General features: G+C 43.0%; 2 protein-coding genes across 6 annotated transcripts in view; both read right to left on the reverse strand.

Annotated features, from left to right (window-relative positions):
* COG3 (component of oligomeric golgi complex 3) overlaps nucleotides 1-5,603 on the reverse strand; it is a 57,245-nt gene extending 51,642 nt beyond the window's left edge. For both annotated transcript variants that reach the window (XM_019936536.3, XM_019936537.3), the window contains exon 1: nucleotides 5,277-5,603. In XM_019936536.3, coding sequence (XP_019792095.1) covers nucleotides 5,277-5,450 — 174 coding nt within the window. In that variant the 5' untranslated portion in view covers nucleotides 5,451-5,603. The remainder of the gene's footprint in view (nucleotides 1-5,276) is intronic.
* A 174-nt stretch (nucleotides 5,604-5,777) lies between these two features.
* SLC25A30 (solute carrier family 25 member 30) overlaps nucleotides 5,778-21,761 on the reverse strand; it is a 43,985-nt gene continuing 28,001 nt past the window's right edge. For 2 of the 4 annotated variants that reach the window (XM_019936534.3, XM_019936532.2), the window contains one exon: nucleotides 19,125-19,394. In XM_019936534.3, coding sequence (XP_019792093.1) covers nucleotides 19,392-19,394 — 3 coding nt within the window. In that variant the 3' untranslated portion in view covers nucleotides 19,125-19,391. Of the gene's footprint in view, nucleotides 5,949-14,390; nucleotides 14,577-19,124; nucleotides 19,395-21,761 lie in introns of those variants that run through there. The other 2 variants (XM_073795213.1, XM_073795215.1) reach the window with 2 other exon arrangements.

The following is a 21,761-nucleotide window of genomic DNA, read 5'->3' on the forward strand; positions in this document are numbered from 1 at the left end:
ACAGGACGGGTGAGTACAGAATGCTTGGAAGTCACAGACACAAGGGGAATTTGCACCCACTCACATGGTCTTCACGGACCTCCACCAGGTGCTCATGAGAAAGAATGAGGACTGGTGGTGCAGGCTTAGAAGAGGAGGGGCCTGGGGAAAGTGGGGCACAAAGCCCCATCCAGACCCTTCTCCCCAGTGGAACAAAATCTTAAGACACTGAAAAAAGGGCAGCAAGCGCTATCAACCCTAGGGCACAGGGGAGAACACACTACAGCTGGGGAAAGGGAAAAGAAAACAACCATTACCCCTGGAGGAGAGGCAAGAAGGAACCCAAGACCCAGAACATCAGAGGTCTCCTACTGCCGGAGGAGGGCAGAGTCAGTAAGAAACTCCACCCCTGAGTCCCAGGGGCAAAGGCCTGCCTAAGACTGAGACTGGACGCAGATGATAGAAAACTCCCACCTACCACCACCAGGCTATAGAGCGCCAGCAATGCTCTCCTGTGGGAGGGGCAAGAGCACAGACACCCTCTGAGACACAGGCGCACAGCACACCAAAAGCTGAGGGTTGAGAAGGAAGGTTAAGAAGACTCTGCAGTAGCCCAGCCCCAATGCTAGGCAAAAAGTAATGAAAGAGAAGTCTGAAGCCAGTGGTAAACTAAAGGCAACCAGAACAAAAACAAAACACAAATCTAGCCCACTAACCCAAACCTCCACACTAATGACCTAACAGAGTAAGTGTATTCATTTCCAGGCATTCACGCTATTTCCCTCATTCTCAAATGTCCTGCATACAACGTACAGTATTTGACCAAAAGTTACATTAAACAGCAAGGAAAATAACCCAACTCATTGTCAAGAAACGAAGCACTCAACAGAGCCAGACTCAAGAGATGATCTGGATATTGGAACTATATAACTGTGACTAATATGTCAAAGGCTCTGGTATGAAATATAAATAAAATGAATGAACAGATGCAGAAGTTAAGCAGAAAGATAAAAACTATACATGTCCAACAGAAATGCTGGAAATAACCATTATTGTAACAGGTGAAGAATACCTGCCATAGACTCATCAGTACACTCAACACAGCTAAGGAAAGAATCAGTGAACTTGAAGACAGGTCAATAAAAATCACCCAAAATTAAACATAAAGAAGAAACAGAGTGGACAAATAAAAACTGAACACAACATCCAAGAACTGTGGGATGGTATAAAATGATCTAATATATGTGTAATCTGAATCTCAAAATAAGAAGAGAGAGAGAGAACAGGGTAGAAGAAATATTTAAAGAGATAATAGTTGAGAAGTTTCCAAAAATAATGAAAGACACAATGCTACAATTCTGAACTCAGAAAATCCCAAGCAGAATGCACATGCATGTGTGCGTGTGCACACACACACACCACCCCTAGACACATCACATTCAAACTCAGAGAGAAAATCAAAAGTCATAGAGAAAACCTTAAGGCAGTCAGAGAGAAAAAGATACATTATATACAGGGGAACAAAAATAAGAATTAAAGCAGACTTATCAGAAATCAGGGGACTTCCCTGGTGGTCCAGTGGGTAAGACTCCGAGCTCCCAATGCAGGGGGCCTGGGTTCGATCCCTGGTCGGGGAACTAAATCCCACATGCATGCCACAACTAAGAGTTCACATACCACAACCAAGAAGTTCGCATGCCACAACTAAGACCTGGCACAGCCAAAATGAATAAATAATTTTTTTAAGCTGCTTTTTAAAAGCTTATGAGGGAGTTCCCTGGTGGTCTAGTGGTTAGGACTCGGTGCTTTCACTGCCATGGCCTGGGTTTAATTCCTGGTCGGAGAAATGAGATCCCGCAAGCCACTCAGCGGAGCCAGAATAAAAAAAAAAAAAAAAGTAAAAAAATAAAAGCTTATGAGAAGATGCCCCCATTAGGTACATTTGCCCAGCTGTCTTCTTTTCTCAAAGCACCTGGAAGAGAATGGCAAATCAAGAAGGGTGTGTTGCAGGGAGATCAGCTCGGTGCTTTGTGACCACCTAGAGGGGTGGGATAGGGAGACACAAAAGGGAGGGGATATGGGGATACATGTTTATGCACAGCTGATTCACTGTGTTATACAGCAGAAACTAACACACCATTGTAAAGCAATTATACTCCAATAAAGATGTTAAAAAAATAAAATAATATAATATAAATGGTAGAACTATTTTAAAAAAAGGGTGTGCTGGTGTCACAAACTTTCCTGTTCTGACTACTCTTTCACTCCTGAAGAGATGTTGACTGAATACCTCTGGCTTACTCGCACTGTCCTGGCTTCCAGATGGAGCAGACATTTACCACCAGAAAGAGAAGAGCAGAGACCTAGGCTCCTGGTTGGTCCTGGATAGCTACTGTACAGCTTACACAAATGGGGACACTAACATATTAAATACTAACTACAATAAACTATCAAGCCTTGCCTGACCAGCTGAGCAGCTCCAGGAAAAAACAAGCAAATATACCTTTCTCTCCCAAACTTTACTTCTTGCACAGTTCTGGGTTGGAGAAAATCACTTCTGTAATCAATCTAATAAATTCATTCCCTAAATGAAACCTGACGTTACCTACTCTGTTTGGAGCAAATCATTGAAGAGGTATAGATGGAGTCTCAGAACCTTCCTCCAGGCACCTAACCTCTTCTTTTCTTACCTTTGGTCTGAGTGACACCTACACAGTACCAGCTCAGCGTCGTAACATTCTAATCTATTCTTTTAAGGTAATAATCATTTGGGGAGAAAAGCACATGAATAATATAATACTGGCAGGTAGCTTGCTGTGTGCACTTTATATACTTCATTTAGTTCTCACAACTCCCTGTGACGCAAGTACTATTATAATCCCCATTTTATAAAGAAGAAAACAGGTTCAGAGAAGTTAAGTAGCATGTCTAAGGCCACACAAACTTTAGGAAAACAACAACTGTAACACTAAATTACAGGTAAATTTCAGGATAAATTATCTCAGCATTTTATCAAGAATTACTAAACTCAGCAGAAAGAAAAAGGCCCTCACTACTAAAAAAATTTGCCCTGGCTACAAGAAACCAGTCTACTTAATATTCTACTGCAAATTTTCTTATCTAACACCAGATAAAAAGGTATATAAGGCTAGTTCTCCTAAATAAAAAGGAAAGCTATAAACAGCTTCATGATATTTGCTCAGAGGTAGCTGGCCTCTTGCTATTCAACTAACTTGCCCAGTTCCAGTTGCTCAGGATGTAACTTATCTCCTGAAAATTGTGAAACACTACAGAAAACCCTTTACAGGTTTTTATTTTGGTCAGACCAAATAAAAATTGAGGCATTCTTTCTCAGTGCCAGTGTTAAAAGAGTGGTAACGGATAAAAAATTCAATTCCAAAGTCTTCCCACCAGACATATAAAGGAAAAAGAGGGCTGTCGAAAGCTGAAGAGCAATGAGAAATTCCCCCTCAAAGATTCCAGGATGGATAAATAACAGGCTGGTATTTCATTCTCACAGCAATCCAATGCCAAGGCTGCATGTACCAGAAGACCTTCACTGAACCCTTGAACTTGGCAAGCTCATCCCCTACCCAGGGCTTTGCACTGCTTTTTCCTCCAGCTGGAAGGTTATTTCTCTAGTCTTTGCAAGACTGGCTTCTTGTTTTCCATCATGAGCTCTTGCCTTAGGTGGTTACTTTCTTAGAAAGGCCTTCCCTCTTTATCTAAAAGGGCACACCTCATTCCCTGGTGTCATACCATCCTGTTTGATTTTCCTTATATCCTGGATGACTGTCTGAACTTACCTTCTTTGTTCTTTTTCACATGCTCATAATCACCATAATTATGTCAGCTCCTTCAGGCTAGGAATCTTGTTTTTATCTTTCTGTTCCCCCATTCCTAGCCCCAGGTAGGCACATAATATATGTTAAATGACTGCATGGGGCTAATGGTAGGTATTATGTTGCATAAATATCAAATAATGGGGTGAAAATGAAGAGATCTCTTTTACTTCACTCCAAACCCTTTCCTTCATGCTCAGTGGGAATAGTAATATTTTATGGCCCAAGACATTAAAAATAAAATGGGTTACTTTGCTTATGGAATACATTCACCACAGGTACTGTGATGCCCAAGCACCTTGCTTTGGTGAGAGGCCAAATCAATTATAAACAGACTGAAATATTTATAGAGCAAACAACTTCTATTGCCCAGAGCATAAAAGACTCTGATAGCCACGCCAAAACAAATTTCCAACTGCTTCCTCATTTATTTCAAACACACTTCCAGCACAGAATCCTAGAGGTGGACAGAGAAACCCAAGAAAGAACACCTGTACTTTATGGCAGAGTGTGCAACGGCGAAAAGTGGCGAGAACTTTCAAACCAAAGTTCTTAACCTCTTAAGTGTGAGGGCAGAAAAAGTTTAAGTCTCTAAACTCAGTCTGCCTTTGGACACAACCGTGTAAAGAGAATGCTTCCAACATCAAAAGTAACCATCAGTGCTAATAAAATAATAACCGCCTAAACCTAGCCCTCAAAACAAGAAGAAGTCTGTCAAACATCTGACTACTCATAAAATGTACTTCTTGCTATTATAACTAATTGAATTGAATCACACAAGCAGTATCAGGGATAATATCCCAATGGCAATTAGGATTAAAAACGTTGACACTAAAACATTATCTAATAATGTACTGACCCAGCTTTCAAAGAAAAATTTTTATTGCTTTGCTATAAGTCAAATATAAACCGGATCTCCCACAACCTGCACTTGATCGAGAGTTCATTGCTCAATGTGCGATGAATGAAGCTGTCACCCGGAATCAACTTTGGTCTCCCCAAGGGCCCCTATGGAAAAAGGAAGCTGGGCTATTCATTAAGGTGGTAAACAAATACCAACAGGAGGCTGTGCTGAAGTAAAGCACTTCGGGTTCAGTGTCTTCCCCTTCCGGGAGAGGGTGGGCAGCAGGACTATGCCTCGCTAACACCAGGGACACCCGGGGCAAGATGCCCGGGGCAAGGCTCCCGAACAACCGCCCCACGCCGCAGGGGCGGGCTGGGTGCCGGCGGCCAGCAGCCGCTGGACGCCCCCGCAGCCGTCCCCACGCCGGAGGGGAGAGTCGGCGGTCTGGGACAACGTAAGGCCTGACAGTCCGGGAAGGTGAGGGGCCTCTCCCACCGGAGCCGACACTGTGATGGGGAGGAGAGGACAGACCCTGGCCAAGGGTCTGCAAGGTCGGGGTCCGCCGGCGCGCCCGCGGAGTAGCCCAGCCCAGCTCCCGCCCGTCACCTCACCTCGGCGGGTACGGGCAGGTCCTCGGCCGCCGCCTTCAACTCCAGCACCGAGTCCGTCTGCCGGTCGGTCAGTGGCGCTGTCGTGTCCGGTCTCCCATCCCAAAGAGCGAGCTTCTCCCGAGCGTCCCGCTCCGCCGCCGCCTCCGGCTGCAGTAGCAGCGCCGCCTCCGCCATTGCCGCCGCCCCAGCGGCCCGCAGCAGCAGGGGGGAGGTGGGAACCCCGACAGAGAGATGTCCGGGGCACTTCCGGGAGAACCGGGTCTTCCAGCACTGCACCGGCGGCGGGGCGGGGCGAACCGGAATACCCTGACCCCGGAAACGCTTCCCCCCGCGTGGGCGGGACTGAGGCCAGGACTGACGTGGCTTTAAACGGGGTACAAGTATTTCCGGTTGGGATGTAAACAGAGAGGGCGAAGGATATAGGCCCTAACGGAAATAGACATGCCCCTACCAGAAGTCCCTTCCTCAACATCAATAACTTTATTGTTAATATTGTTACTGACAACTGTGTTCAGTGACCCTGCCGGCAGGGGCCTTCGTGAGCCGCGGCATCTGCTGCTTCTTTCTGCTCACAGCCTGGTAGTCTGGGTTAGGTGTGTGGACTGATTTCCGTGTTGACATGTTGCCAGTTTTCACAACTTTTCAAACATCAATAATTCCGCTGTTAGAAATCTAATTTATGAAAACACATAAAAACTCAAAGATTTATATATATCAGACATCATAAATAGTATCAAATAACCACCTGAACGTCCAACATTGAAGAACTGGATCAATAATTCATGGCACAGACGTGTAATTGGAATACTGTTCTGCCATTTAAATCATGTTGTAGATTTCAACAACAAAATAAATAATGATTGTATTGGGTCATAACCTGTAGAATAAATACCCATGAGTCCATACTGATATAAATAAATGACTGAATAAATAAATAGGGGAGAAGAGACAACTCCACCTTACTGAAGAATTCCAATCAATAAATTTAGAAAGAATGAGGGGAAAGAAATCATTAAGGATACTACAGTAATGACTATAGCAGGCAAAATCTAAGGATGGATGCTAAAATTAGTGGGTGAAAGTCTGAGGAGAAACAGAAATTTGCATGGCATCTCTCCAAGGTATTTATTAATGGGGGGAGGGGAGGGTGGCTGTTAACTTTACAGTGGAGAAACCTGGAAGACATCCCCCCTTAACCAAATGATCAAGGTCAGCATCATCACCATGAAACTCCTAGTATGATATATCAAGAAGCACACAATATTTCTTCTGTGATATTCTTGCCAGAAATGCAAAACCACATTCTAATTATGAGAAAACATCAAACAAATTCAAATTGATGGACATCCTACAAAACAATTCACGAGTACTCTTCAAAAGTGTCAAAGTCAAAAAAAAAAGTGTCGAAGTCATAAAAGACAAGGAAAGACCGAGGAAATGTTACATTTTGGGAATGAGGGAGACATGACAAGTAGATGCAATGTGGGAGCCTGGATTGGATCTTGGGTCAGAAAAGGGAGAACTATAGAATAAAATATAGATATCCAAATAAGGTCTACAGTTTAGACGATAGTAGTGTACCAAAGTTAATTTCCCAGTTTTGATTGTTGTACATGATATAGTTATGTAAGATGATAACATGAGGGGAAGCTGGATGAAGGGCATATCTGAATTCTGTAATACTTTTACAGCTTTTCTAAAGTCTAAAATTATCTCAAAGTCAAGAGTTAAAATTCTCATGTTGTAGAAAGTATTTATCTCCTTGGAGAAATGATATAATTAAGAAGAATGAAACAGTGTATCATCCTATTGACCAAAGGAAACACTTCCAAAATATTCATAGATGGTTAGAATTACTAATAATTATTTTCTTCCTTTTCTCTTTTTTTTTCAATGAGTTTTGCATCTAAGCATAAGGGTGTTTGTTTGTTTTAATTGGTATACCTAAAACACACTTCCTCCTTTTCAGGCCAGGCTGATTCCAAAAATCTCAGAAATGAAGTTTATCCTGTTGAGTTTTGTGATGATAATTCTTCACGAAATATCATCCTTCAAGGGCCAAATATAAGCATCTTCTCTCACAAATGTGCTTCTACTGCAGATATTCCTAAACCTATAATCATGCTACTTTCTTCTAAACATTATGTTTAATTTCTTAAAATATTTTTACCAACTGGTGATTCATGATGCTAAAGGGATGCAGTGTAGGTCATGGCACTCAGAAAAGATTTGGGACAAGGCTGAATGTCTAATCAGCTGCTGTGAGGGCAAATGAAGGGAGAGAAGGGTAGATATTCAACACAATAATGCCTGGACTATTCCTGAATTGAAGAACTGGAGCTAAGGGAGGTCAGCAAAGATCCAGCAGTCACCAGCTGGCCCTGCAGGGTGGGGGAGAGACAACAGCAATGAAGCAGTAAGTGCAGTGTTACTGGGGTGTTTTCATTGCAGAACACTAGCACAGAAGTATATATATTTAAACGATGCACTTGTTGCTCAAAATACAGTGGAAAGGGTAGTATACAATATGCTGAACTCTGCTTCAGACTCTAGGGCTCTTTTCTGTATGGACAAATACTATCTAGTGTGCCCCATCCCCAGAAGTAGTACAAATTTCCTACAATGGATCCACTTTTATACTCTGTATTACAAGTCAAATTTCTTCCTGTTTCCAGCTGGTGATTAGCTTATTCCCAGAAGCACTAGATGTCATGACAAATACAACTGCAGCTTTAATTTTCTACTGTAATTTTTTTTTGACCGCACCTCACGGCTTCAAGGATTCTCAGTTCCTCGACCAGGGATTGAACCTGGGTCACGGTGGTGAAAGCGCCAAATTCTAACCACTAGACCACCAGGGAACTCCCTCTACTGTCATTTTTAACAATATTATTTATTTGATTCAAGTATTTATAAGTGTTCCCTTAGAAATGTTCAAGTTGATATAGTAAACACTCATATAGCATGTATCTGTACATATGCATGTACATATAAGGCACACATGTATTCATATCGTGTGTGCATGAAAAAAGAGAGAGAGAGAGAAATGAGCAGACAGGATTACATAGGCTATCTCGGGAAAAGGACGAAGATGAGGTCAGAGGAGTCTCATCCCCAAGTGATCAAGGTCCCATATCATAGTAGATGACATTTTGTTTGTAAGGTGTTATTCAGATTTCCCTCTTGATCTCTTGATTGAAACCCTGTAAGGCAGGTTATTCTCCCATTTAGATTTAAGCAAATGAAACACAGGATGATGAAGTGAGACATCAAAAACATTTGGGAAGGTGAAGGAAAAGACCACTTTTCTACACTCTTTCTAGAGGGAAACTTGCCAACACCTATCAAATCACAGGCTAGACACAGGGAGATCAGCTCGGTGGTTTGTGACCACCTAGAGGGGTGGGATAGGGAGGGTGCGAGGGAGGGAGACGCAAGAGGGAAGAGATATGGGGACATATGTATATGTATAGCTGATTCACTTTGTTATAAAGCATAAACTAACACACCATTGTAAAGCAATTATACTCCAATAAAGATGTTAAAAAAAACCCCAAAAACACAGGCTAGAGAAATGGAGAGAGGATAGCTCTTTGATCCAGCAATTCTGTACCTGAGAATCTATCCTAGAGAAATTTACATATTAAAAAAAATAGTAGTACCTGCACAGGATAGTTTGCAATGGAGAAAAAGTGGACACAACCTAAATGTTTTTCAATGGGGAAATCGTTTAGTTTCTATTATTTATTACTACCTAACAAACTAACCCCAAAATCATGCCCTAAACGAACCACCACTTTGTTCTTATCTTTCATAATCTTGCAGGTCAGGAATTTCTAGAGGGCACATCAGAAAAGACTCCTCCCTGCTCACCATATCTGGAGCCACAGCTGGGGAAACACAAATGGCTGCAGGCTGGACAGCTGGGGTCTGGCTGTGCATCTCTGCATCCTCATGAAGTCTCAGAGCTGGTCCACTGGGTCTCTTAAGTGTGAAGACCTCAGAGTATTTGGATGTGGCTCAGGGCTCGAAGAGATGGTTCCCACTTCTGCCCTTGCATCAGAAGTCACAGAAGGTCATTTCTGCTGCACTCCACCAAGCGAGTCACTATAGTCAGGCCAGATTCAAGGGGAAGGATTGACTCTTCTTAATGCGGGGAGTAGTTAAGAATGGGCAGCTTTTTTTTTTTTCAGGCTGTGCTGCCTGGATTGCAGGATCTTAGTTCCCCGACAAGGGACTGAACCTGTACCCTCGGCAGTGAAAGTACGGAGTCCCCATCACTGGACCACCAGGGAATTCCCTAATTTGTGTTTTAATGTTACGTTAAGAATGCATAGTGTTTTACAACGTATGTGCAACTATTATTGCAGACCTGTCATAAACAGAAAAGTCTGCTTGTGGGATATATTAAAAAATGTATCTTGTGAGGATAGATAGATAATCTTGCAATAGTTTGAGGAGCCTTTCAGAAAAGGGTAGAGGAATGCTTTCCTGACAGGGATTTGTGACTGTCTGCTGACATTAAGAACATGAGTTTAGGGCTTCCCTGGTGGCGCAGTGGTTGAGAATCTGCCTGCCAATGCAGGGAACACGGGTTCGAGCCCTGGTCTGGGAGGATCCCACATGCCGTGGAGCAACTGGGCCCGTGAGCCACACTACTGAGCCTGCACGTCTGGAGCTTCTGCTCTGCAACAAGAGAGGCCGCGACAGTGAGAGGCCCGTGCACCGCGATGAAGAGTGCCCCCGCTCGCCGCAACTAGAGAAAGCCCTCGCACAGAAACGAAGACCCAACACAGCCATAAATAAATAAATAAATAAATAAAAATTAAAAAAAAAAGAACATGAGTGTAAACATCACAGGAGCCTGGAAACTGAGCAACAGCTGGGCCAACTGTAGAGGAAAGAAAGGAAAGCTAGAGGCACAGAGGACTTCAGGGGATTGACCAAGTGTTGGAAACCACTCCACTGGCCTCTGCTGGTATTAATTCCCTACCTGGTGCTCATTCAGCTTGCGAACCCCTGCCAGGAACCAGAAGGTTACACTTACAGAACATGTAAATGAACATGTACTAGCAGTAAATCTAAGATAAACACACACTGACACAAGGTCTGAAGTGGTTCCCCCCTCCTCCCGAAGTAGGTTCCCCCCTCCTTCCTTCTCCTCTTGGCTGGGATGAAGGGAGAGGAGGTATTTGTCACCTTTGGAGGTATCCTGGGGGGAAGACAGCGTTTCCAGACTTCTGTTTTAAAACTAACAGTCTGGTATATTAGGGGTGTTTTGTTTTTGATGAATAAAAACAAAACCACCAAAAAGCAAAAACATCTCTCTTCTTTTTCAAATTAAATAGCTTTCACGATTATGTCATGGCATAATGGGCATTCCCCCGGAATAACCTAGATCCTGCATTTTAAAATTTTCACTTGCAGGTTTTTATCAGGTGTGGCTGGCATTTTGTTGAATCCAACCGACAGCTTTCAACAGGGGAAGGAGGAGAAAACAATGTTCTGACCTTTTTCCTTCCATTTCTCTCACTTCCTTACTGGGATGTGAGCCACAGGACCAGGGCTGCCATGGTTTCTGTGGCCTTGGGTCCTAGCCTCCCTCCCGCCGCCCTTCCCCGAGTGTGAGCATTTGTGGGTTGGCGGCTCCGGGAGGACACTGGGGCCGCTGATGATGGGCGGGCGCCAGGTGCTAGTGGGCCTGTGGCCAGCTCACCACAACACCGCAACAGCCCCACAGAGCCCGTCCTTTCCGGGCCGGAGCTGCGACTCGGGCCCCACCTACCTGGGAACAGGCTGCTTGGGGTCACTCCTGTCCCTGTCGCAGAAGGCAGACCCCAGGCAGCCGTGACCCGGCTCCCCGCTGGAGAACGCAGACAGCCGTCAGCACCCTGGCCTAGGGCTTTGGTTTATTCGTTCCACAAGTGATGGTTGGGCTGAATTGTTCATATCCATGAGGCCGGCCCCAGGGTCAGCGGTCCAGGGTGCTCACCAGCCTTTGCCTATCCTCGTGTTGGTGCTGACAACAGTGTTTAACAGCCCGGCCCCGGAGCCCAACCACCCAAGGGTGTGTACCCTGCCTACCTTCCCCAGGTGAACATGGGCAACTAGAAACTCTGTGCCTCAGTGTCCTGATGTGAAAATGGGCACTGAATAAAATAATAAAAGTACTTGCCCTTTGGACGTGTGGTGAGGATAGCACAAGATGATCTGTGTGAAAGCCCTAGAATGACACAGGGTGGGTGCTCAGTAAGGTACTGGAGAGGAAGAGAGTGGGGAGGAGAAGAGGGAGAGAGTTAGGAGAAACGTTCAAGTAGTTTAGATTTTAATCCCTCTGGAATTCTGCAGCCTGATCTTCCAAAGTCTCTAGGACTTGAGTGCAGCTGTACCTCTGCCTGTGCGGATCTTTAAAAAACATCAAGCACGTTCCAAGGACAACTTCCTCAGCTGCTTTCCAACCATTTTTCTGTGCCACATCCCAGATGATTGGATCCACTGCCAGCAGCTCCAGGGGTCTATTTCCACCTGGTTCTCAGGTGGGGTGGGGCTCCAGATGGAAGTTCGCTGGATTGAGAAGCCCTGATTCTGATGACACACCACCTTCCCCAGGCCCCATAAGGAATCGCTGTCATACAGCAGGGACATCCAAAGCGTGTGCCTTGTGTCTGAGCCAACAACAGTTAAGGAGACCCCTTTCTACTCTTCCATGGGGTCAGAGCAGCTAGAAGCAGCTTTGTGGTGATCTTGACAGTCTCCAGCTAGGGTCACAGTGACTTCAGGCTTTATCCCCAGGGAACAAATAGCACAAACCAGTGGCTGGCTGTGTTCCCAAATAAGGGCTCTTTGACCTTTTAAGAAGAGAATTCAGAACTGGCAAAGAATCTAAAGATCATATAATCAAACCTTTCATTCCGCAGATGAGCAAACTGAGGCATACAGAGAGGAGATGACGAGATGACCAGTCCAAAGTCCTACAGGTGGTTAATGTTAAAGTTAGGACTAGAACTTAGACAAGCTGACTTCTGGGGCTGAGGCTCTTTGTACGACCCCAGGGTTCTCCCAAGTTGAGTAATGCACAAAGCCCTTTTAAAAAACTGTAGATCGGGCTTCCCTGGTGGCGCAGCGGTTGAGAGTCCGCCTGCTGATGCAGGGGACACGGGTTCGTGCCCCGGTCCGGGAAGATCCCACATGCCGTGGAGCGGCTGGGCCCGTGAGCCATGGCCGCTGAGCCTGCGCGTCCGGAGCCTGTGCTCCGCAACGGGAGAGGCCACAACAGTGAGAGGCCTGCGTACAGCAAAAAAAAAAAACAAAAACTGCAGATCCCCAATGTTGATGTAAATATATTATGTTGCTCAAGTATAAAAAGAAAACTTGACCTAAGCTTTGTATGTTTACATTAAAATGGATTTATAAGTTACATATCACTAGAAGTATAAAACCAATATTCAAATTAACGAGGTGGATGATACTGTCTTGCTGGAAAACGAAATTGCTGTTGGCAGCACGAAGATGGTGCTGACTGCTACCACACAGCTGCTTTGGGGTTCACGCGCTTATGTTACACCGGTAACACGCTCAATCCCCTGACATTCGAATCACCAGGAAGCCTTCACTCAGGCTGTATCCCTAACATCATTTTGCCTATAATGGGCTTGTACATACCATTTGCATATAGATCAATCCCTGTTCTTCTTTAATAGCTTAATTAAAATAGTCTAAATACACACATCAGGAGGGTGGTGGGGTGAAGGTGAAATCACGTGGCAATCCTAAGACAATCATGTCGATGATTCAGAAAAAAAATATATATATATATATGTTTAAGTATATGAAATGAAAATACATACTTAAAAAACTGTCCACAGGCTCTGGTTTTAGAAATGCCGCACATTATATCCTGCTACCCTAAAGGCATAGAAAGATAGTCGTGAAACTTCCCTATTACCTTCTGTAAATGTCCCCAGAGCCATAACTTTGCTTCTTAAGACTTCATCTATTAATGTCTTAGCATAGGCCTGTGAGGGACTTCTCTGGTGGTCCAGTGGGTAAGACTCCGAGCTCCCAGTGCAGGGGGCCTGGGTTCAATCCCTGGTCAGGGAACTAGATCCCACATGCATGCCGCAACTAAGAAGTCCGCATGCTGCAAGTAAAAGATCCCGCATGCCACAATGAAGACCCCACGTGCCGCAACTAAGACCAGCAAAAATAAACAAATAAATAATAAATATTTAAAAAAAAAAAAAGAATAGGCCTGTGGAAAAAATACCCTAAGGGACAAGAGGCAAGGATGTTCCAGGTCAGGGATGGAAGGAGAAAGCGGAGGAGATGGAGATCGGGATCCCAAGACCTCCTTCCAGTGCGTACTTCAAGTCTCACCTCAGTCAGTCCCACTCAGTTTTAACTCAGGAGGAAGTTGGTGAATATTATTACTATTATCTTTATTTAATGAGTGAAGAACTGAATCCCAGGAAGGTTTGTGACCTGTTCAGGATAATGGTTAGTAAAGGGCAGACATGTCATCGGAACCAGGATTCCTGACAAGACTTTCTCTTTCTCCTTTACACTAATATTATGAAAGGGAGTCACATGAAGATGGACATTTAAACCCATTAGTGCTTTTCTGTAATAGGGCATTTTAGCAAGCATGAGCCCCGAGGGTGAGCATTACAGGCTTGAAGGAATGCCTCTAAGAGGAAAAGGCTTGAAGCTTTGATAGGTTCTGTTCTACTGTAAGGCAGGAGTGGTTCAAGCGCCAAAACACTAAATCATAGCATCGATGAGGAGGAAAGATAAAACATCAGGCTTCTCCCATCATGCTCCATTTCACTTCATTGCTTACAATGAAGTCCCAAAATGAAATGATTTAAAAGAGAAAAATTCTTATGCCACCTGCATGTCTGCAACTCACTCCTGAATTTTCAGAGCATGATAATTTGAAATTGCTGAATTTCTTCATGTCCGATCCTCCAACTTATTACCAGAATCACTGCTCCTGGTGTTGGTTTTTATAGTTTCATCAAGTATTTGAAGATGTTTCCCTTTTCAAATTACTTCCTTGCTTACTTACTGTATCAATTTCTCATTCACACATCAGTGAACTGCATAAATCACTTTAAATCTTGACAATTTATTTAAATAGTACGTTGGGCTCTATTTCGTAACAGAAGAATTGCTTCCTTAGATCAGACAAATGGTCCCTCAGCTTACAATTTAGGATATTTTGAATCAAGGCATATTTTGAAGAAAGGCATAATTACCTGTGAAGATTTCAACCTCAAAAAGCTATGAACTGCATTTTTGCTAGTAAGAAAATGAAAAGAAATGGAATAAAAAGCATTATTACATTACGGTGATAAAAATAAACACTAGCAACATTGGTAAAACATCTTTGGAAACATCATTAGCTTTATAATATTCATTTTTTTACTTCTTCTTTGGGATTCTTTCAAAAATGATAATCTTAAATATATATATATATATATATATATTTTTTTTTTTTTTGGTGGTGGTACACGGGCCTCTCACTGTTGTGGCCTCTCCCGTTGCAGAGCACAGGCTCCGGACGCGCAGGCTCAGCGGCCATGACTCACGGGCCCAGCCGCTCCACAGCATGTGGGATCCTCCCGGACCGGGGCACGAGCCCGTGTTCCCTGCATCGGCAGGCGGACTCTCAACCACTGCGCCACCAGGGAAGCCCTTAAATATTTTTTTTAAAAAGCTTCAGACTCTGCAGTTCAGCTTACCCTCCAGAGCTCCCCTCCAGATCAGGTTGAAAGCAGAACTTAACACCACATTCCCGTGCAGCAACTTCTCCATCCCTATCTTGCTTCCTTCCCTCCCTTCCTCCCTTCCTTCCTTCCCACCCTCAATAAATCATGAGTACACACACACACACACACACACACACAAAATAAATTAAGTTAAAAAAAATAAAAAAGCTTTATGCAGAAAGCTGTTCATCATAGGCTACTAACAAACATTTATAAGCAATTTACATACAGAACTATGGTAAATTTGTTTCATGGCCTACTAAGACAGTGATTTTAAATTGTTTAAATTTTACTGGTATTTTTGTTTTTATATATTTTTAAATGAGTATGTGTTACTTATAATGATGGCATATATTAATTATTCCTATATATTTTTATGTTGTTGGCATGTAGCCAACATAGCATTAGGGATATCAAAACATAACCAATTACCCATTTATTCATTAGCTCATCCACTTATCGAAATCTTTGGTGTGTACTTACTAGGTGCCATGTGGTGTGCTGGTCTGAGTCTTCAAAACTAAATAAGAACATTTCGTGCCTTCAAGAAGCTTACAATCTAGTAAGACAAGCCGACAAATGCTGGAAAGTATATTACGATTTGAGGTGCAGTCCCACTGGAATAAGCATAATTACATATTACAGAAAGCACAGAAGAAAAACACTGAATCCATTCTTGGAAGATCAGGGTAGGTGTCCTAGAGGAAGGAACCTCTAAGCACAGTGTCTGGCATATAGTCAATGCTCAATAAGTGTATTTTGAATGAATTGGCATCTGAAGGAAAATAGGGCAAAGAAGGAGAAACACTTTTAAGCCAGAGGGAAACAGGTGAGCTAAGGCCTAGAAGTGAGAATATACCACATTTTTAGGAAGTCAAAAATTTTACAATATGGCTGGAATTTGGAGTTGCAGGTGGACAGGTGATGAGACAGGAAGCCAAAGAAGTGAGTAGTGACGAGACCAGGAAACCCCTGGGCGCCATGCTAAGGAGGCTGGCCTCTACACTGAGGAGACTGGGTAGTGAGGACACTGTCAGATTGGCTGCAGAAAGGTCCTTGATAGGATGACGTGTGTATTGACAGGCCGGACCAGAGGTGTGGACATAGAGTGGAGGCTGTTTCAGCATCTAGAAGGCCTGAACTCAGGAGTGTTAATGGAGATGGTGCAAGGAGGATGAACAGAAGAGATATTAAGATAAAATCCACAGGGCTTGAGGTTTACTTGAATTGAAATAAAATGCCCAGAGAGGGGTCAGGGTGTCTGGCAGCAAATGGAAGTGGTGTGGGATAGACAGACAGCATCAAGCATGAGCCGTTCCTAAAGGCATGAGTACGGGGCTCAGGCTCCCACGGCAGGTAGTTCTCCTGCATCACTGCCTTGCCCTCAAACCACACCTATGGCATCACTGGGATTTCCCTATGGCCAGCTGACAGAGGAAGAAAAAACTTAGCCTCGTTTATAGATGGTTCTGAACAATATATAGGTACCAACCAGGAGTGGACTGCTGCAGTGTGCCAGCTCCAGTTAGGAGTGTCACTGGAAAATAACTGGGAGGGAAAGAAAATCTGACCACTCAGACTTCAAACAGTACCTCTGTACTACCAGGGCTGGAAGTCTTGAATCTATGACCATGGTCAAGGTGGTGAGTCTCCATTACCCCCCCCAAGTTACTATATCTACACCCTGCTCTATGCTTTGGGGTGATGGCTCCTTGAATGTGGATTGGATTACTCAGGTCTCTTTACTTTCTATTTTCCAGTTGGATTATTCAGTGAAAATAGCGGCAGGAAATTGGAGAGGGAGAGAGAACAGGGTATTTTTTCATGCTCTCCCTGTTTCTCTGCTGTGTCACTGGCCATAGCTGTGTCCTTCTATGATCACAGTTCCAGCCCAATGGCCCCTCCTCCACAACTGCAACTTGCACTAGGCTCTGGTGACTTGATTTCCTAGCCTTGCCTCTTAAACAACCAACGTACCAAAGAAGGCACAAGGGAAATTAGAAATTCTTAGAGATAAATGAAAGTGAAACACAACTTTACAACTTAAGCAACTAGAAAAAGAAGAACGAACTAAACCCAAAGCTAGCAGAATGAAGGAAATAATAAAGATTAGAGCAGAGATAGATTAAATAGAGAATGGAGAAAATAAATGAAACCAAAACTTGGTTCTTTGAAAAGATTAACGAAATTCACAAACCTTTAGCTAGATGAACTAAGAAAAGAAACAGAGGACTAAAATTACTAAAATCAAAAATGAAAATAGGGACATTACTACCAATTCTACAGAAATAAAAATGATTATAAGAGACTACTATGAATAATGGTACATCAGCAAATTGGATAATCTAGATGAAATGGACAAATTCCTAGAAACAGAAAACCTACCAAGACTAAGTCAGGAAGAAATAGAAAATCTGAATAGACCTATTACTAGTAAGGAGATTGAATCAGTAATTTAAAACTCTCCTAACAGGACTTCCCTGGTGGTCCAGGCGTTAAGAGTCCACCTTCCAATGCAGGGTATGTGGGTTCGATCCCTGGTTGGGGAGCTAAGATCCCACATGCCTCAGGAAAACTAAGCCCGAGTGCCACAACTACTGAGCACGTGGGCCACAAGAGAGCCCCCACGCTCTGGAGCCCATGCGCCACAACTAGAGAGAAGCCCACGTGCTGCAACGAGGAGCCCAAGCACCACAACGAAGATCCTGCCTGCCGCAACTAAGACCCGACGCAGCCAAAAAAAAAAAAGAAATATTAAAAAAACGAAATGACTAGAGGGGTTAATAATAAATTTAAAATAACAAGTAAAGAACTTGAGTAGACATTTCTGCATAGAAGATATACAAATGGCCAATAAGAACAGCAAAAGATGCTCAACATCACTAATTATTAGGGAAATGCAAATCAGAACTACAATGCGATACCACCTCACATCCATTAGGATGGTTACTATCAAATAGCAAACAAGTGTTAGCAAGGATGTAGAAGTGGAACCCTTACGCACCACTGGTGAGAATGTAAACCAGTACAATCGGTGTGGAAAACAGTATGCAGCTCCTCAAAAAATTAAAAATAGAATTACCGTATGACCCAGCAATTCCACTTCTGGGTATATGATCAAAAGGACTGAAAGCAGAGTCTCAAAGAGATATTCATACACTCATATTTACAGCAGCATTATTTACAACAGCTAAAACATGCAAACAGCCCAAGTGTCCACCAACGGATGAATGAATAAGCAAACTGTGGCATAAAGGTATAACAGAATTATTATTCAGCCTTAAATAAAAGGAAATTCCGCAATACGCTAAAACATGGATGAACCCTGAGGACATCCTAGAGACTGAAAGTAGAATGGGAGTTGCCAGGGGCTGGGAGGAGGAGAGAAAACGGGGACTTCTTATTTAATGGATATAGAGTTCAGTCCCACAAGATGAAAAGTTATGGGGATGGATGGTGGTGCACTTAATGTCACAAAACTGTACACTTAAAAATGGTTAAAATGGTAAATTTTTAAATGAATATCTTACCACAATTTTAAAAAAATTAATATCAGCCTGAACTGAACACTAGCTGACAGAGATTTTGAGTGTCATAAGAGAAACTGGGTAAATAAAGCAGTCAGTAGGAAATACTACATGCAGTGATCTCAACCCAATTCTCAGACTCCTTGGTGACCTTAAGGTCACATTTATTACATAAGAATCCCAGAAGTAATGAGCAAATCTTAGTAAGTTGCTTCCATTTAACACGGCAAGTATTTTTGGTATTATCTACTCTGCGCAAATTATTATGCTAAAAAAGCACAAAACAGTGCAGCAAATTAAAAAAGTGATGAAGGAATTCCCTGGCGGTCCAGTGGTTAGGACTCTGCACTTCCACTGCAGGGGGCACGGGTTCGATCCCTGGTCGGGGAGCTAAGATTCCGCATGCTGCACAGGCCAAAAAAAGAGATTAAATAGTGATGCAATTCAAGATAAAACAGTTTTTGGATGTTCGTAACCCAGGCATTAACTGTAAGATGCAGACTCCTTTTAAGTCTAGAATCATTGGAACTCTCACACATACATTCAGTGGACAGAGGTAACAGCTTATATTTAGTCAGCTTCTCTTTCCGTAAAGAATTGTGGGGTGTTTCAGAATTATATTTGCAAGATTATAATTGATGAAGCAAAACCTCTTAAATGAAAATGTAGTTGTCACTCTACCACATGACGCAATGAAAACAAACATAATTTGAAAATCAGTATGTAAGAGGGAGATTAATAATTATATAAAATACTCCAGGAGTTCGGAGGCTAAGTATGTATTCCACATGATACACCACTCTTCTAGAGGTTTCTCCTCACTGTCAAAAAAAAACAAAAAGTTAAAAAACTTCTTAATTATAGAAGTATTAAGTTCATTGAGGAACTAAAGAAGTAGTTAAAAACTGAAATAAACAGCAAAAGTTTCCCATTTAAACTTTCAGCTCAATTTTATGTTTGACATTTAGTATACTTTTAGAAACACAGTATAGTTAAAATATAAGTAGAATATTATATATACTGCAACTCTCACTTTCCCCCCAATTCCCTTCACTTAGATGTCACTTGGACATCTATATTCCAAGCTAGTCCTTTTTAAGATTTTGTTTTCAACAGCAGAATATCAGTTTTCAAACCAACCAATACAATTATGCATAAAGAAAATATTAATAATTTTCTATCCTGTGATGGCAAAATTTTGTGTCAATCTGACCCGGCCACAGTGCCCAATTGTATGGCAAACACAGGTCTAGGTGTTGCCATGAAGGTATTGGTAGCCCTGAATAACATCTACCATCAGCTGACTTTTAAGATTACACTCCATAATATGCGTGTGCCTCATTCAATCAGTTAAAGATCTTAGGAGGGAAAAACTGATTTCCCAGAGAAGGAATTCTGAGTCAAGACTAAAAGAGAGGGAATTCCCTGGCGGTCCAGTTGTCAGAACTTTCACTACCGTGGCCTGGGTTCGCTCCCTGGTTGCGGGGGGCGGGACTAAAAGTCCCACCAGCCATGCGGCACAGCCCAAAAAACAACAAAGACAAACACCTGCCTGAGTTTCCAGTCTGCTGGCCCAACTGCCCTACAGATTTTAGACTTGCCAGCCTCCACAATCACATAAGTCTGTTCCGTAAAATGAATCATGTGTGGGCACACACACTCAGCCCACTGATCTGTTTTTCCCTGGAGAACCCTAATACACAACCTTTATATCCATTCCCTCCTTACATAAGTTTATGCTTTTTTTTCCCTAAGAGTTGCGTTCATGATACACCAAGAAGTTTGCATCTCAACTTTTCCCTACGTAATAGCATATCATGGACATCTTCCCAGGTCAGCAGGCTGAGACGTAACTCATTCTTCTCATGAGCCATGTGATAAGCCACTGTATAGATTATTATTTCAGCAAGGGACATATAGACATAGGGAGTTTCCAGTTTTTTGCTCTTGGTTACATGATTTGCATCAAGCTTTCAATAAACAGATTTATCCATGCCTTTGTCTTATAGTCCCATGCTTTGCTGCAGGCTGGAGATACTTGTAATCTATCAAAACTTTACCATCAGTTTTTCTCAGCTGTCCATTTAAAATTAAATAGCCTGGGACTTCCCTGGGGGCGCAATGGTTAAGAATCTGCCTGCCAACGCAGGGGACACGGGTTCGATCCCTGGTCCGGGAAGATCCCACATGCCGTGGAGCAACTAAGCCTGTGCACCACAACTACTGAACCTGCGCTCTACAACCCTCGAGCCACAACTACTGAGCCCGCGTGCCACAACTACTGAAGCCCACGCACCTAGAGCCCATGCTCCGCAACAAGAGAAGCCACCGCAATGAGAAGCCCACGCACCTCAATGAAGAGTAGCCCCCGCTCGCCGCAACTAGAGAAAGCCCATGCGAAGCAGCAAAGACCCAACGTGGCCAAAAAAAAAAAAAAGTAGCCTGGATTTCATGCCTAATGCTTCTAACAGGTGCGCTAATCCAGTGGGACATGAGTTCTCCAGGCATTTAAGGCTCCCTCTTTTTGCCAATTCTGTTTTTTCAATAGACCACTGTGTTTTAACTCAAACATTAAGACAGGAACCTTGAAAACATTTTCAAATAAAAAAAATAATGAACCAGGTTTGCATTTCATTCACTGGCTGTTTTATACCAACCAGAGGTATCTCTGCCTGGCCCACAGTTAACCAAGGATCCCGGCTCCGCCTCTAGCCAACACCAGATGCTAGAAGAAGGACTGAGGGGTCCTGAAATTTCAAGGCACTGATGGCGTACCACTGGTGTTCTGAATCTACAAGGTGCCTTGCCCAGCAAGCCCACGAACCGAATTCACTGGCCTCTACTGAGGTGCAGAGTGTTTCATAGACTGGGAGGTCACACAGGTCTCTAGGCAATTAGTAAGATGATCCCAACAACTTCTCTAAGCAGAGAGGAATGTCTGTGGCCACTTTCACGAATCCTATTTCTACTCCAGCCTCCTGGACGCTTTGCCGCTTATCTCTGTTTAAACGTTTCTATTCATCTGAAATAACCACGGAGCATTTTTTACTATTATATATCACTCCAGTTTATTAAATACTGAAACCAGTTTATGCCACATATTCCAACAATGTTTATATAAAGAGCTCAAAATATAAAGGCTTATGAAAACTTTTATAGCCTTTATATAATATACACTATTTCTAGTA

This window comes from Tursiops truncatus, chromosome 18 (genome assembly GCF_011762595.2).
Source record: "Tursiops truncatus isolate mTurTru1 chromosome 18, mTurTru1.mat.Y, whole genome shotgun sequence".
NCBI classification, from domain to species: domain Eukaryota; kingdom Metazoa; phylum Chordata; class Mammalia; order Artiodactyla; family Delphinidae; genus Tursiops; species Tursiops truncatus.